This window comes from Rana temporaria, chromosome 5 (genome assembly GCF_905171775.1).
Source record: "Rana temporaria chromosome 5, aRanTem1.1, whole genome shotgun sequence".
NCBI lineage: Eukaryota > Metazoa > Chordata > Amphibia > Anura > Ranidae > Rana > Rana temporaria.
The window spans coordinates 345,450,245-345,467,101 of record NC_053493.1 but is presented as its reverse complement, the minus strand read 5'-3'; the positions used below and the strand labels follow the sequence as shown (position 1 = coordinate 345,467,101).

General features: G+C 43.1%; 1 protein-coding gene across 2 annotated transcripts in view; it reads right to left on the bottom strand.

The window, feature by feature from the left end:
- ZC2HC1A (zinc finger C2HC-type containing 1A) overlaps window positions 1–16,857 on the bottom strand; it is a 105,634-nt gene that overhangs the window by 24,893 nt on the left and 63,884 nt on the right. Inside the window, exon 8 of one of the 2 annotated variants that reach the window (XM_040354477.1) lies at window positions 10,155–10,274. The exons of the other annotated variant lie outside the window; for it this stretch is intronic. Coding sequence (XP_040210411.1) covers window positions 10,155–10,274 — 120 coding nt within the window. The remainder of the gene's footprint in view (window positions 1–10,154; window positions 10,275–16,857) is intronic. 2 annotated transcript variants of the gene reach the window in all.

Genomic DNA, 16,857 nt, shown 5'->3' with positions numbered 1-16,857 from the left:
GTGGGCTCGCTCACGAGCCACCCTGTCTGTGTCTATTAACACAGTACGGGCAGCTCCACTCCAACCTTCCATCACAGCATGTGATTGGCATTTGAGAGACGCGGGTCTCATGCACATCGCTGGATCAGACCGGGCTCAGGTAAGAAAAAGGAGGGGGGGCCAAAGGCTACAGCACAGACGTTTTTAGAGAATAGCCAACATTCATAGAATGCATTAAGGTGAAAATCCTTATAGATTTAGAACCACTTTAAGGCTTAAAGAAGGATTTTTTTTAAGGCAAAACGTTTTTTTTTATTTTGGATAGAGTAAGGGAGGATTACAACCCTGTCAGATTTTTTTTTTTTTTCGCCATTTGTGTCCCTATTGCAGAGATTTCCCTTCACTTCCTATCCCACAGCCAAACAGAAAGTGAGAGGAAATCCCTGCAAATGAAGGGAATTCCTTAGGGACCCCCAGGTCACCAGAACTGGTGTCCCAATTGGAAGATTTCCCCACTATTACTTTTCTGGGGACAACTCAAAATTTGGGATTTTCTTTCACTTTTACTTTCAAAGATATTGACAAACATGACAAATAAAATAGAGTGAATCTCCTTAAAGCGGAGGTTCACCCTAAAAAACAACTATGTACCATGCCATCCAGCATACTAGCGTCAGCTACAGTATGCCTTTTTTTTTTTTTGCGCTGTACTTACAGTTTAATCCTTTAGTTTCGTTTCAGACTCCCGCGGGGAGTAGGCGTTCCTATGAAGAGGGGAACATGATTGACGACCGGCTATGGTGCGTCACACGTTCCGAAAATAGCCGGAGTAGGACTCGGCTCTTCACGGCGCTATACGGCGCCTGCGCACAGACTAGGAGCTAACTGCGCAGGAGCCGTATATAACCAAGTTCTATTTCGGCTATTTTTGGAACGCGTGACGCGCCCTAGCCGGACGTCAATCATGTTCCCCTCTTCATAGGAACGCCTACTCCCCGCAGGAGTCTGAAAAAGTCCATGACTTGCCCCTAGGCCATTTCCTTGTTTGAATCAATTCAGGACATGGCACACGTAACACTACCATGTATCCACATGCTCACTACATGTGAGGATGCATTAAAATCCCCCCTTTCTTTCCCTATCAGAAGGTGATGGCGCGTCTCTAATCCACCAGCCCAAGTGACTTAAGGCAACAGATGAAACGTGAATGGCTACCTTTTCAAAACTACCTTTATTACGTGGCTTAGCGGCACTACTCTTTTTCCTGGGGACTTTCCCGGAGAGCAGAATGACCTTTCATTGAGGGGATAAGAGGTTGTGCTGCTCCCAGGGAAGTACCCAGGGCTCCCTCCCTGATTCCAATCTCTGGATATCAACCTCCATTATTTGGTTTCCATTCTTACTGATCCCCTACCCACAACCTCTAATTCTGCGTACACAAAATTCGAAATTCCGACAAGAAAACCGTGGATTCTTTCTGATGGAATGTTGGCTCAAACTTGTGTTGCATACACACGGTTACACAAATGTTGTCGGAAATTCCGATCGTGCGTACGCAGCATTACTACCATTTTCAGTCCCACTTTTGTTCTGGATACACATCGTCTATACAGATATGTTTTTCGCTGGTTGGTACATTTAGTTCTGAACGATACAAGTCAAGATCCATACACTTGTCAATTGATTAGGCCTCATGCACACTCTCTCTGAGACACCTTTCCTGGCAACAGTGTTTTGGCGGAAAAGACGCTTGATGCTTGTAAACGCATGTAACACGTTTAGGCACGCCAAGCTCTTGTGTGTCACTTTCATTGGCCAGAATAACAATTTATTATTTTGTCCTAAGCACATGCTTTCCACCCCAGAGTCCTGATCACAGGTGCAATGCTTTGCAGTGGAGAAACATAATAAATGTACTTTTTCTCTCACAAAAATATGTGCATTTATTGATTTTTCTTTAATAAACCACTGTTCATTTTTTACTATATAAAAAGAAAGAAAAAAAAAAAAAACAACAACAACAACGTTTGCTTACATTTTCCTTTCATTTCGTTTGGGAAAAAAAGATCCCACAATTATTGGTGATCAGTAGCACTTTAACTCCTCCACCCTGACTGCGAGAGGCTGACATAACGTCCAATCAAACTACTTACATTGCTCAAAATAAAATATTCAATTTATGAATTAATTATTAATTACAGAACTGCTTTGATTTGTGTTTTAGGCTCCATTCACACAAAGTCTTTTTTTGATGCATTTTGCAGAAATGCAGGGAATTTTTTTTAACATGGTTTCCTATGGAACATGTTCACATCAATGCTTTTTTGTGCCTCTGCGTTTTTGGAAAGGGTCAGGGACTTTTTTCCTGCAAAAAGCAGCGTTTTGCATGCAATAGAATTCAATGGACCTGCATCCAAAACGCAAGTACCGCGATTTTGCTGCGATTTGCATTTTTTTAACCGGTTTATAGCTGGTTGTTAAAGCGGAGGTTCACCCATAGCAAACACATTTTCCCCTTAGATGGATGCTCGTTTTGTCTAGGGGAATCGGCTGTTTTAAAATATGATCCGTACTTACCCGTTTACGAGATGCATCTTCTCCGCCGCTTCCGGGTATGGGCTGCGGGACTGGGCGTTCCTTCTTGATTGACAGTCTTCCGAGAGGCTTCCGACGGTCGCATCCATCGCGTCACGATTTTCCGAAAGAAGCTGAACGTCGGTGCGCAGGCGCAGTATAGAGCCGCACCGACGTTCGGCTTCTTTCGGCTACTAGTGACGCGATGGATGCGACCGTCGGAAGCCTCTCGGAAGACTGTCAATCAAGAAGGAACGCCCGCTCCCGAAGACCCATACCCGGAAGCGACGGAGAGGATGCATCTCGAAAACGGGTAAGTACGGATCATATTTTAAAACAAATAGCCGATTCCCCTAGACAAAACGAGCATGAAGCTAAGGGGAAAATAGAGAAAAAAAAAACGAATTGGGTGAACTCCCGCTTTAAAGGAAATGTAAAAAAATAAAAATTACTGGCTAAAAAAAAAATGCAAAACAAAAATCGCGGTAAAAACGCACATCAAAAAACGCAGCAAGCACTGCAAAAACGCTCAAAAGCAACATACATAGGTGTGAATCGAGCCTTATATCTGTCTGGAGTTCAGCTTTAATGTCATGCTGGACATGCACAATTTTAAAACTCCAACTATATTTCCCATCAGCATTATAAGTGTGACAATGATACAGCATCATAAAGCCGTTTATGAAAGCCAAGCTGTAAATGAAATTAAAACTAGCATATAATATAATATTACCGTAGTGGAATGAATCAGTGAATGACTAAGAGGCAGCTGATTGTTTCACACGCCCAATAAACCATCACACTTTCAGCTGGGGCTACTCGTGGGGTTTTCAATGCTGGTTCGTCCAGATTTAACTCCTTGTTTGCAAAACATTGATTTGGACACTTTATCATTTTTGTAGCCTCAGCCCTAAGAGCCCTTTTATACTGAGGCGCTTTTCAAGCACTTTGGCAATAAAAAAAAGAGCCCTGAAAAGCTCACAAATACCTATTTCCATTAAAATCAATGAATGCTTTCACACTGGGGGAGCGCGCTGGCGGGGGGAGGTGAAAAAACTCCTGCAAACATCATCTTTGGTGCGCAAAAAAAAAAAGAGCCTCATTGAAATTAATGAAAAGTGCCACAAAAGCGCCTCAAAACGGTTCTTGAAGCAGCTTTTGAGTCACGTGACATTCAAAAAAGCGCACTGCTAATGCCTCAAAAGCGTTCAGCGGGAGCTGACAAGCCATTCACCTCTGCAGCTAGGGGTTCGGATCCCGGTCTCGGCTACATGTGAATTGAGTTTGGTGGTCTCAGCCCGGCTCCCGGTGGGTGTGCTATGCGAGGTAAGCCTGCGCTTAGTACGCCCACCCACCTCCCACAAAAAACACCACACTTACACGCACTCGAAATTGGGTTAACATGCACGCACTTTGACCACGCGGTCTCTAAAAAGAGAGGCGAAGGACTAACGGGGCTGGTTGAGCGGGCTAGATCCTCTCACTCCCTTATAGGGAGTCCCTCTGCCCCATTGGGCTTCAAAGCGGAGCAGGTAGGGCGGGCTGTGTGGGAGGACCCCCTTACACACCTGCCATTGCCACCCGGGGCATGGAGAAAGGTGGCAGATTGCCTCTGGGGAAGGCCTGCCTACTCCCAACTCCTGCAGTCCGGCTCCTCTCTCGAGTACACGCACAAAATACACTGCGTTTTATGGGCAGTGTTGCCTATCAGTGCCACCTATGAGTGCCCTTCTGTGCTGCCTATGAGGGCCCATCAGTGTCACATATCAGTGCCACCTCATCGGCTCCCGCCAGTGCTGCCTCATCAGTGCCCTTCAGTGAAGGAGAAAATGTATTTCTTTACAACATGTTATAACAGAAACTGAGAAAAAAAAAAAAAAAAAAAAAACCCCAGCAGTGATCAAATACCACCAAAAGAAAGCCCTATTTGTGGGAACAATTTTGTTTGGTTACAGTGTAGCATGACCACGCAATTGTCATTTAGCCCTGGTTCACACTGGGTACGATTTGGAACGATTTGAGATGCGATTTGACATGTCGGCAATGGCACTGTCCTAATCAGTGCGACGCCGCATCTGCGATTTCAAAAAGTAGTTCCTGTACTACTTTTTGCGATTTCGGGCCGCGATTTACATTAACCTCTTCCATACAGGGCAGTTATACACACTTCCATACCAGGCCTATTCTGGCACTTCTCTCCTACATGTACAAATCATAATTTTTTTGCTAGAAAATTACGCAGAACCCCCAAACATTATATATGTTTTTTTAGCAGACACCCTAGGGAATAAAACGACGGTCATTGAAACCTTTTATCTTGCACGGTATTTGCGCAATATTTTTTCAAACGCCTTTTTTTTGGAAAAAAATTGTTTCATGAATTAAAAAAATTAAAAAACAGTAAAGTTAGCCCAATTTTTTTGTAAAATAGGAAAGATGATGTTACACCGAGTAAATAGATACCTAACATGTCACGCTTTAAAATTGCGCACACTCATGGAATGGCGCCAAACTTCGGTACTTAAAAATCTCCATAGGCAACGATTTGAAAATTTTTACAGGTTACCAGTTTAGATTTACAGAGGAGATCTAGTGCTAGAATTGTTGCTGGCACTCTAACGCACGCGGCGATACCTCACATATGTGGTTTAAACGGCGTTTACATATGTCGGCGGGACTTGCGTGTGCGTTCGCTTCTGCGCGCAAGCTACCGGGGACAGGGGCGTTAAAAAAATAAATTTTATTTCTTTTTTTTTTCATATATTTATTTCTTTTTTTACACTTTTTTTTTTTATTTTTTATTTTTTTGATCACTTTTATTCCTATTACAAGGAATGTAAACATCCCTTGTAATAGGAATGTGTGTGACAGGTACTCTTTATGGAGAGATGCGGGGTCAATAAGACCCCACATCTCTCCTCCAGGCTGGAAAGCATGAAATCGGTGAAAAAAAATTCACCGATCTCATGCTTGCTGTTGCTTAGCAGCCGCAATCGCGGCTTTGTTTACTTACGGGGACCCGGGCGTGACGTCATCAAATCGCGCCCGGGTCCTCCGACGGTCATAGAGATGACTGGTGACCATCTGGTCACCAGTCATCTCTATGCTTCCTGCGAGCGCCAGACGATTCGTTCTCCGGGCCCCCGATGGCACGGGAGAGCCCGGAGAAGCACCGGATGGCGGCGGGAGGGGGGGGATGTCCCCTCCTGCCGCCTGTAAGAATGATCTATCGGCGGATTTGCCGCTATGATCGTTCTTACGTTGTGCAGAATCGCCGGCACAAGAGAAGGATATCTGAATGATGCCTCTAGCTGCAGGCATCATTCAGATATCCCCCCGCAAAGCCCAGGACGTCATATGACGTCCACTCTGAACGGCAGAGGTTCTTTGTGGACGTCATTTTACTATGGGCCGGTAGGGAAGTGGTTAAATTGCAGGCCGAAATCGCGGCAAAATCGCAGCTGCGAAATCGCGGCATTTTACCGCGATTTTGAATTCGCAGCAGTGTGAACCTAGGCTCAAACAGCAACAGTGCTGAAAGCTAAAAAATTGGCATGGGCAGGAAGGGGGGAAAGTGCCCAGTATTGAAATGGTTAAAAAGGTTCTAAAGGCAGAAGGTTTTATACCTTGATGCATTCTATGCATTAGGGTAAAAAACCTTCTGCATGCAGCTTCCCCCGAGCCCCCACCTTATACTCACTGGAGCCCGATCTCAATCCAGCAATGTGCATAGACACACACAGTCAGCTTGGGAGGAAGCATGCATGAGTGCCCCCATAGCAAGTGGCTTGCTATGGGGGCACTCGGCAGGGGGAAGGAGCCAGGAGCGCCATCGTGGGACCCCAGAAAAGAAGGATTGGGGCTGCCCCGTGAAAAAACATTACACAAAGCAGGTAAGTATGACAATTTTTTTTTATGTCATTAAAAAGTTTACCCTTAGAATTGCATAGCAATTGTTTTGCAAAAATAATGTCAAGAAGCACCCCTGGCCTTCCTCATCTACTGCATATGTCCTAATGCCTAGTACACACAATCAGTTTTCCCGGCGGTAAAAAGTCCGCCGGGAAAACAGAGGCGAAAACCGAGAACCTGCTCGGTAACTTTTTTCCCCTACACATGACAGGGTTTCCGACAGGTAAACTGCCATGAGAAGCTTTGGTCGGGAAACCCGGCCGTGTGTATGCTCCACCGCAGTCTTTTCCCATAGGAAAACTGCCGGCTTAAAAACCGCCGGGAATCCTGGCGTGAAAAAAGAGAGCTGGTTCTATTTTTTTTTTCCTGTCGGGAAAACTGTGATGGAGCGTACACACGGCCGGGATTCCCGGTCAAAAGCTCTCATGGCAGTTTTCCCGACGGGAAACCCGTACGTGTGTACGAGGTTTAACACAAACTCCACTTTAGTGTGTCCCTCTCTGTAGGGAATAGAGTTGAGGTCAAGCATGGTTCGGATCATAGTACAAACCCACCTGAACAATCCCACCAAGAAACGGCCAATGCAAAAAGCCAATTATAAGCGACTTAAGCATTCCCAGCCCCCCAGGCAGCACATTTATAAGGGACGTGTACAGCTGAGTGCTGGGGAACGTCTCGGCCGCTTATCATTGGTGCTGTTCACTGACTGCGTCCTGGTTAGATGGGTTTGGACCAAGATCCAAATACGCCTGGACTCATCCCTCGTGGGGAACAGGAAAGTGAAGCATTTGCTGAGTATTTGAAACTCTTGTACAGCAACATAATGGGGACAACGAAAAATCTGCAGCAGAGGACAGTTTGGGCGTTTCTTAAGGTGAACCTGTGGCCAGTCTATGAACAAATATTTCCAGTACATATTCTTAACAAGCAGCAAATGAACTCTCACTAACACTGTAGCTACAGGCTTTTATCCATTAACGTTCAAAGCTGGGGCATTGTTAAAATAGTACTAATGCATTGTAATTTTTAACACATCAGTATTAATTCTTTTATCCCAGTACAGAACACAAGTCCCCCCCCCCCCCTCCCGGAGCTTGCTTTGTGTTTATATTAGAGGCTGGAAGACTGCTGAGTCACTGATGGGATTGGGAGCAGAAAGAGCTGGAGGATTTCAGTGCTACTGCTGTGAACTTAGAGGATGAATTGTTTCACAGTGATTGCAGCTACAGAGGTCAATAAGGACATGTCCGCCGCATTCCCAGGTATCAGACAAATGCTCGGTATCGGTCCCTTCCGTCATTCCCTCTCCATACTCAGGAGAGTAAGGAGACATTTTATACCCACAAGGGGAACCGGCCTGGGGATAGTCAGAAGCCCTCTCTTGGACTATTTTGGAATTTGGAAACATGACCCTTAGCTGGTGGAATTTTTAACACCACCTAATTGAACTACTTAGTTCTATCCACTCTATGAGTGACACCAATTTGGGGGATTTTTGTATGGTTCAGCCTGCAACAGGAGACATCCATGTCCCATAATACCGGCGGGCATTTGGCTCATAACCCCTAGGCACGAAGTTTTTTAAACGACAGATGTAATACTTGTATATGCCATGAAGAAGAATGCGTAGCATTCGAAACGCGTCGGCTTTTCAGCTACTTAACCTCCCAAACCATGGTGATGGTACCGTATGCCAGACAGTATTGCATTGTTTATGATTTATACATTGTATATTTATGTGATTTATTTATGTGATTTTTTGATACATTTTTGTATATGTAATTTTGTAATAAATTGATATATTTTCTATATATAATTTGAACCTTTTGCGTGTTGCCTACATAGTCCCAATTTATGAGGTATTTCGAATATTTTCTAGCACTATGGGATGATGGCAACTACATGCTGTCATACATATGAGTTGGTCTTTTTTCAATTCCTCTTTGTAATTGTGACTCGTATAATGATAAGTCTAACAACATAAAAGGGGGGAATGTTTTCTGGCCCCTGAAATGTGCTGGCTGTTTTTTTTTTTTTTTTTCAGTGTTTCTTGATCTTTTAATTGGTGTGCATTTTGTCTGGTAAGCCTTCTTTGCCGTCTGCGTCCTCACTAGCGAGATTCACCCCTTTATTTTTCCTGGAAACTTTTTTCAAGGAGACAGCAAGTAAGGCTGGGTTCACACTACGGTTTTCCCGTCCGTCAGCCGCATACGATTTATATGAAAAAACTTATCCGGCTGAAACGGACGGGAACGTATGGCACCGCACATATGTGCGTTTTCCATTAACATTAATGTTAAAGGAAAACGTATGCGGTTGCCATACTGTTTTAAAAACGACCGCAAAACCGTGGTTGAACACGGTTTTGCGTACGTTTAAAAAACGTTTTGCCAGCAAATCGTACGCACCCGGATGCATCCGAGTTGCAATGCATTGTCTATCTCTACGTTTTCCCGTCCGGGCCCGTACGTTTTCAATACTGAAATCGTATGCGGCTGACGGACGGGAAAACCGTAGTGTGAACCCAGCCTTAAGCAGAATCCAAAATGTAAAGCTGTCCCAACAAGGGGTGAGGGAAGATCATCCAATGGGGACAAATGTGCATGTGACAATCCCCTATGATGGAAATTCTGTTCCCCATCTTTGGACAGCAAATATACCCCGATACCAATTCCTATTCTTTTTAAAACAAAACTATTGTATTTACATACACTTTAAAGCTGAACTCCGAACAAATGTTTTTTTTTCCACATGCAGTGGGGCTCTTCCCACACTGCATGGGTTAACTTCTTGTTTTTGTCTAGGGGTTCGGAGAGCCAAGAAATACTTAACTAATCCTCCGATCCTCTCAGTGCCCGCCCGCCAGGTCCCTTCAGCTTCTGCCCCCCCCCCCCCACGGTCTTGGTGCGGTGGACTGTTCCTGACTTCATGATGCCCATAGACTGGCTCTGTGTGTGAAGATGTCAGGAAGAGTATGATGTAGGGGGAGCGCCATTTTCCACAAGATGGAAGGATCAGATGAGTATAGGCTCTGTGTTCACCCCTAGTCTAAACGGGCAGCTAACCCATGCAGTACGGGCACAGACCCACGGCAAGGGAAAAAAAGTAATTTTGTCCAAAATTGGGCATTAAGGATTTCATAGATTTGAGATCAGCACATAAGATCATGTCTTATTATGCCGCGTACAAATGATCCGACGGATGTTCACTCAAACTTGTCTTGCATACACACGGTCACACAAATGTTGGAAATTCCGAACGTCAAGAACGCGGTGACCTACAACACTATGACGAGCCGAGAAAAATTAAGTTCAATGATTCAGAGCATGCGTCTAATTGATTCCGAGCATGCGTAGGATTTTTGTCTGTTGAATTGTGCACACACGGTCGGACTTTCCAACAAGAACTTTTGTTGACGGAAAAATTGAGAACCAGCTCTCAAACAAGCTCACATCGAACATTTGTTGTCGGAAATTCCGATCGGGTGTACGCAGCATTAAAATTGAAAGCAGTTGGGAAAATATTGATCCGATAGGCTACAAAAACATTGTAAAACTGCCTTGTTTCCCTCGGAGACAATGGTGTCTGCTCCCTGAGAGATGGACAGATCAGGTCCGAGTGTCTTCTCTGATGGGCATTCACATTTCACATGTACATCTACACCAATCCCCACATCTTTCTATACTTACTTGTTAATTGGGAGCAAGTCATTAGATCTTGGGTTGGAACTGTCTGTTTTAGGGTTACCATTATTCAGGCTTTGTAAATCTCTTCCTGTCCGCAGAGGTGGGCCTACTCCACCAATTTTACTAGTAAAAAGAAAAGGTGGACCGGTTTTATTTGTTGCCATTATCTGGAAGTGTGTGATAACAAAACTAAACCATGCAAGTGAACGCAGAAACATAACGGTTCCCTCTGAAATTACTTGATGTCATATAATAAGACAGGTGAAAAGGGCCACGTGTAAAGTGCTTGTACCTGATATTACTACAGTAACCCCAAATACAATTCCTAAGGATTAATGTTGTTCATGCACAATCATTACCGTCCATCAAGCTCCCTCTCTGCTGTGGAAGTTTTTCCCATTGATAGATGAACACGGACTTGTAGAAATGTGATAATAGAGCTTGTGTAGCAAAACAGAAATACGTAGAAGTGAGAGTGTTGACCTTAAAGGGGTTATAAAGGTTCATTTTTATTTTGTAAATTGGTTACTTTAAGCTAGTGCATTGTTGGTTCACTTACCTTTTCCTTCGATTTCCCTTCTAAATGATTTTTTTCTTTGTTTTCTTTGTCTGAATTTCTCACTTCCTGTTCCTCCTCAGTAAGCTGTTCTGGCTGACTAACCCCCAGTCAGAACGGCTTGGATGATGGGGGAAAGCTTACTGAGGAGAAACAGGAAGTCAGAAATTCAGACAAAGAAAAAAAAAATTTAGAAGGGAAATTGAAGGAAAAGGTAAGTGAACAAACAATGCACTAGCTTAACCACTTAAGGACCGCCCACTGTATATATATGTCCACAGAATGGCACGGCTGGGCACATGTACGTACAGGCACGTCCTGTACATCTACCCAGTCGTGGGCGCGCGCCCGCGACCTGGTCCGAAGCACCGGGACCGTCAGACCCGATCGCCGCTGGGGTCCCGCGATCGGTCCCCGGAACTGAAGAACGGGGAGAGCCGCGTGTAAACACGGCTTCCCCGTGCTTCACTGTGGCGGCTGCATCGATCGTGTCATCACCTTTTATAGGGAGACACAATCGATGACGTCACTCCTACAGCCACCCCCCCCTACAGTTGTAAACACACACTAGGTGAAACCTAACCCCTTCAGCGCTCCCTGTTAACTCCCAAACTGCAACTGTCATTTCCACAATAAAGAATGCATTTTAAATGCATTTTTTGCTGTGAAAATGACAATGGTCCCAAAAATGTGTCAAAATTGTGCGAAGTGTCCGCCATAATGTCGCAGTCACAAAAAAAAATGCTGATTGCCGCCATTAGTAGTAAAAAATAAATTATTAATAAAAATGCAATAAAACTATCCCCTATTTTGTAAACGCTATAAATTTTGCGCAAACCAACCGATAAACGCTTAATGCGATTTTTTTTACCAAAAATAGGTAGAAGAATACGTAATCGGCCTAAACTGAGGAAAACATTTTTTTTATATATTTTTGGGGGATATTTATTATAGCAAAAAGTAAAAAATTGTGCATTTTTTTCAAAACTGTCGCTTTATTTTTGTTTATAGCGCAAAAAATAAAAACCGCAGAGGTGATCAAATACCACCAAAAGAAAGCTCTATTTGTGGGAAAAAAAGGACGTCAATTTGGTTTGGGAGCCACGTCTCACGACAGCACAATTGTCTGTTAAAGCGACGCAGTGCCGAATCGCAAAACCTGGCCTGGGCCTTTAGTTGCATTTTGGTCCGGGGCTTAAGTGGTTAAAGGAACCCATTTATAAAAAAAAAAACCTTTACAACCCCTTTAACAGCCACTGTTACTGACTCAGTGTAAGCCGATTCTAATAGAATTTAATGACTGAATTATGTCAAGGAAGCTTAAAGTGTTACTAAACCCAGGACCCTGCATTCACTATATCTGGTCTCCCACCGTACACAGAACATGGAAATGCAATTGTTTTAGTAAATATAAACTGCTAAATACCTTTTCTCATCAGCAGTATATAGCAGTCTTAGGACTTCTATCAGTTCTTGGTTAAAGCTTGTAGGAGAAGTTTTCATAATGCACTGCCCGCCCTATACCCTGTGTCTGGACAGTGCCGATTGGCTCTGTGATGATCACATGCACTCTCCCAAGAAAAAAAAAAACTCTTTAACAATACACACCAAACTGGGCATGTGCAGCCTGACTCCAGTAACTCTGTCTTATCTGGACATGTTCTGGAGTCAGTGAAAGAAGAGGAGTATCTGTGCATACAGGATCAAACAGCCTTTTTACATAATGCAGAGGATTAACCCCTTAGGTTCCATAGTGTACAACAAGTATGCCTTACTGCATATACAGACTGATTTTACTGTTTGTTATGGGTTTGGTAACACTTTAAGGGCTCGTTCACACCAGAATGTGCATTGTGATATGTGTCAAGACCCACATCACAATGCAGGGTAATTGACTCTATATCTGCTACAATGCACAGTCCAATACCTTAATGCACATATACAGTGCTGCAATGCACCTGCGGTAAAGCACACTGTAACGCACAGATGCATATGTGTTGAAGAATGCACTTTGCTTACAAAAATGCAGCAGGACCTATTTACCATGTATTAAGATAAGTTAACTTCCCATTCATTTTAAATAGGCTGCCTACCGCAATGCAGTTCAGAATACATGTAATTTGGCCCTTATTCTTAAAGTGATTGTAAGGATTTTTTTTTTTTTTTTAATAACAAACCTGCTCTTACCTACCGGTTCTCGCTCTCTCATGTGACCTATAAACTGTATAACTCAACTGAAAAGCAAGCTAAAATCTTTTGGGTGGGGAGTAAAAATAAAAAAGTAAAATAATGTGGTTGTATAAGTGTGCACACCCTCTTATAACTTTGGATGTAGCTGTGTTCAGAATGAAGCAATCACATTCAAACTCATGTTAAATAGGAGTCAGTACACACCTGCCATCACTTAAAGTGCCTCTGATTAACCCCCCAAAAAGTTAAGCTGTTCTTGTAGGTCTTTACTGACATTTTCTTAGTTCCTACAGCAAAAGCCATGGTCCGCAGAGAGCTTCCAAAGCATCAGAGGGATTTCATTGTTAAAAGATATCAGTCAGGAGAAGGGTACAAAAGAATTTCCAAGGCATTAGATATATCATGGAACACAGTGAAGACAGTCATCATCAAGTGGAGAAAATATGGCACAACAGTAACATTACCAAGAACTGGATGTCCCGCCAAAATTGATGAAGAAGCCTACAGCAACATTAAAGGAGCTGCAGGAATATCTTTCCAGTACTGGCGGTGTGGTATATGTGACAACAATCTCCTGCATTCTTCATGTCTTGGCTATGGGGTAGAGTGGCAGGACGGAAACCTTTTCTTACAAAGAAAGACATACAAGCCTGGCTACATTTTACAAAAACACATCTAAAGTCTCCCAAACACATGTGGGATAATGTGTTATGGTCTGAGGAAACCAAGGTTGAACATTTGACCGCAATTCCAAAAGATATGTTTGGTACAAAAACAAACACTGCACATCACCAAAAGAACACAATACCCACTGTGAAGCATGGTGGTGGTGGAGGCAGCATCATGCTTTGGTGTTGTTTTTCTTCAGGTGGAACAGGGGCCTTAGTCAGGGTAGAGAAAATTATGAACAGTTCCAAATACCAGTCAACATTGGCACAAAACCTTCAGTCATCTTCTAGAGAGCTGAACATGAAGAGGAACTTCATCTTTCAGCATGACAACGACCCAAAGCATACATCCAAAACAATAAAGGAATGGCTTCACCAGAAAAAGATTAAAGTTTTGGAATGGCCCAGCCAGAGCCCAGACCAGAATCTGAATAAAAATCTGTGGGGTGATCTGAAGAGGGCTGTGCACAGGAGATGTCCTCGCAATCTGACAGATTTGGAGTGTTTTGCAAAGAAGAGTGGGCAAATATTGCCAAGTCAAGATGTGCCATGCTTATAGACTCATACCCAAAAAGACTGAGTGCTGTAATAAAATTAAAAGTCTAAGATTATAAAGTTGTCACCAGAACAAAGGCAAGGATATATACAGTATGCCCAAAGGGGGCACCTGTTACAGCGACAACTGTCTCAGAGGGGAAGCTCTAAGGGGCTTTGTAGAAATTTCCTCTGCACTTCCAGGAGGGAAGAATCCTTCCCAACAGGACATAGAGAGCAAAATATAACATACCTTTCTCTAAAACAGCAACTTGATTCATAAATTCTTCTCTCTTCTGCTCAAAAGTAACACTGCAACAATATATAACCTGCCCCTGAAAAAACTGCACAGGACTGAGGACGCAGGGGTCACAAATGCCCGCAAATTGATTGTAAATATTTTACTAAACGAGAATTTAAAATTAATGGTTTACAATAAATATACTGCTAATTTGGTTGACAATTAGCTTGTTAAATCCCCATCATTATATAAATTCCTTTAAATTTCCTTGTTTTATTAATTTTCAAGAAAATAAAACCCCTTTCACACTGGGGCAGTGGCCACGTTATCGCAGCTCGTTTTTGCGCAGCTTTTCGGCTGCTAGCGGAGCACTTTTAACCCCAAAAAAGGGGTTAAAAACTCCCATATGGTGGCACTTTCAAAGTGCTTTTAAGGCGCTTTCAAAGTGCTGCCCATTTATTCCAAAGGCCAGGGCGTTTTGGGAGTACTGTATACAGCACCCAACCCCCCGAAGATGCTGCTTGCAGGACCTTTTTTCCCATTCCGCAAGCGCACTGCCCCATTGTGAAAAGTCACACTGGAATGAATTGGAGGTGGTATTCAGGCGAATAGCAGAGGCTATTACTAGCGCTAAAGTGCCTGAAAACTGCCCCAGTGTGAAAGGGGTCTAATGCCTCGTACACACGACCGGGATTCCGGACGGGAAAAGATCCGTTGGAAATCCCGGGGGGGAAACCGAGAACCTGCTCGGTAACTTTTGTCCCGTACACACGAGAGGTTTTCCCGTCGGGATGAGAGCTTGGTCAGGAATACTGACCATGTGTATGCTCATTCCCAGTTTTTCCCATAAGAAAACTGCCGGGAAAAAGTCTGCCGGGAATCCCGGCGGGGAAAAAAAGAGCAGGTTCTCTTTTTTTTGTCCAGCGTTTTTTGGGCAGTTTCCCGTCGGAAAAACTGCGAGGAGCATACACACGACTGGGATTCACAGCAAAAAGCTCTCCTCGCAGTTTAATCGATTCTCCCCGCCCGCGATCTCCCCGTGGGATGACCCGCGATTCTTTTGTGTTGTCCGCAGGTTCCATGTAACCAGCGTGGAACGCAAATGCCGCCGGCATAGAAACCGACGTCAGCAGCCTGCGCCGCTGGATAGATTCCTTGAGCTTCTCTCACAACAATAGTTTGTATACATGCGCCACCCAGTGGTTGCCGGCGGTACTGCTTCTGATGTATTGAACCTTCTCACAGTTCTGTACAACTGTGTGTATCCATGCGCCACCCAATGGTTGCTGACAGTACTGCTTCTGATCTATAAAAAAAGAGACCAGTGATATGTTAAAGACCATATAACTCCTATGAAAAAATCAGAATCAAAGTTTTATTCTGCTTTTTTCACGTCTTTAATGATCTTTAACATTATAGACATATCACTGGTCTCTTTTTTTATATATTCATATTTTCAGATAAATCAGTTTTTTTTTATAAATTTTTTTGGGGGGGGGGGGGTTCTGGCATTACATTTTGAGAATCGTGATCTTTTGTCTAAGCAAAAAAAATCGTGATTCTCATTTTGACCAGAATCGTGCAGCCCTACCGTGTGTACGAGGCTTTAGGAGTCCTATTTTGTGTAAAAAATAAATAAATAAATAAAAGAAGTTCAGGGAGAAGAGAAAGAAGGAAAAACTGCAGTGGATTCACACTGGAGTGACCGCCGAAAACGACGTGAAATGTGAGGCTACACACTGGAGGCCGTGAATCATGCAATAGCATTGTTTATGTCGTCTCCAATAAGGTATTTTTAGCCTGCAAATCATAACAAAATACAAAAATAAACAGCCGATCTGGCAGCAGTCTAATGAAAAACAAAATGTTGATTAGTCACTACAACCCCTTTGACAGTTTTAGAATGAGAGTTAAAAAAATAAAAGAATGATCAGGTCTGGTAGCTAAAGAGTGCCACCTAGTGGACTGTGGGTGAAGCAAGGCATTTTCTTAAAGGATAAGTTCGCCTGTACAAAAAATAATACATTTACATATTTTTGAAGGTAAAAAAAAATGTTGTCACAGAGAGGGGGTGGGGGAGTCGGCGTCTGCAGCACTGTGAACATGTTACATGTTTCACCCTAAAAACACGTAAACATGTAACATGTTCCCAAAGGTGAACTTATCCTTTAACCACTTTGGCTCTGGAAGCTTTTACCCACTTCCTGACCAGGCCATTTTTTGCGATACGGCACTGCGTCACTTAAACTGACAGTTCCGCGGTTGTGTAATGCTGTACCCAAAAAAAATTGATGTCCTTTTTCCCCACAAATAGAACTTTCTTTTGGTGGTATTCGATTGCCTCTGCGCTTTTTATTTGTTGCGCTATAAACAAAAAAAGACACACAATTTTAAATAATAATAAAAAAAAAAAAAAAAAAAACTTTACTTTCTGCTATAAAACATTCCCAATATTTTTTTTTAAAAAAAATCAAAATTTCTTCATAAATTTAGACCAATATGTATTCTGCTATATAT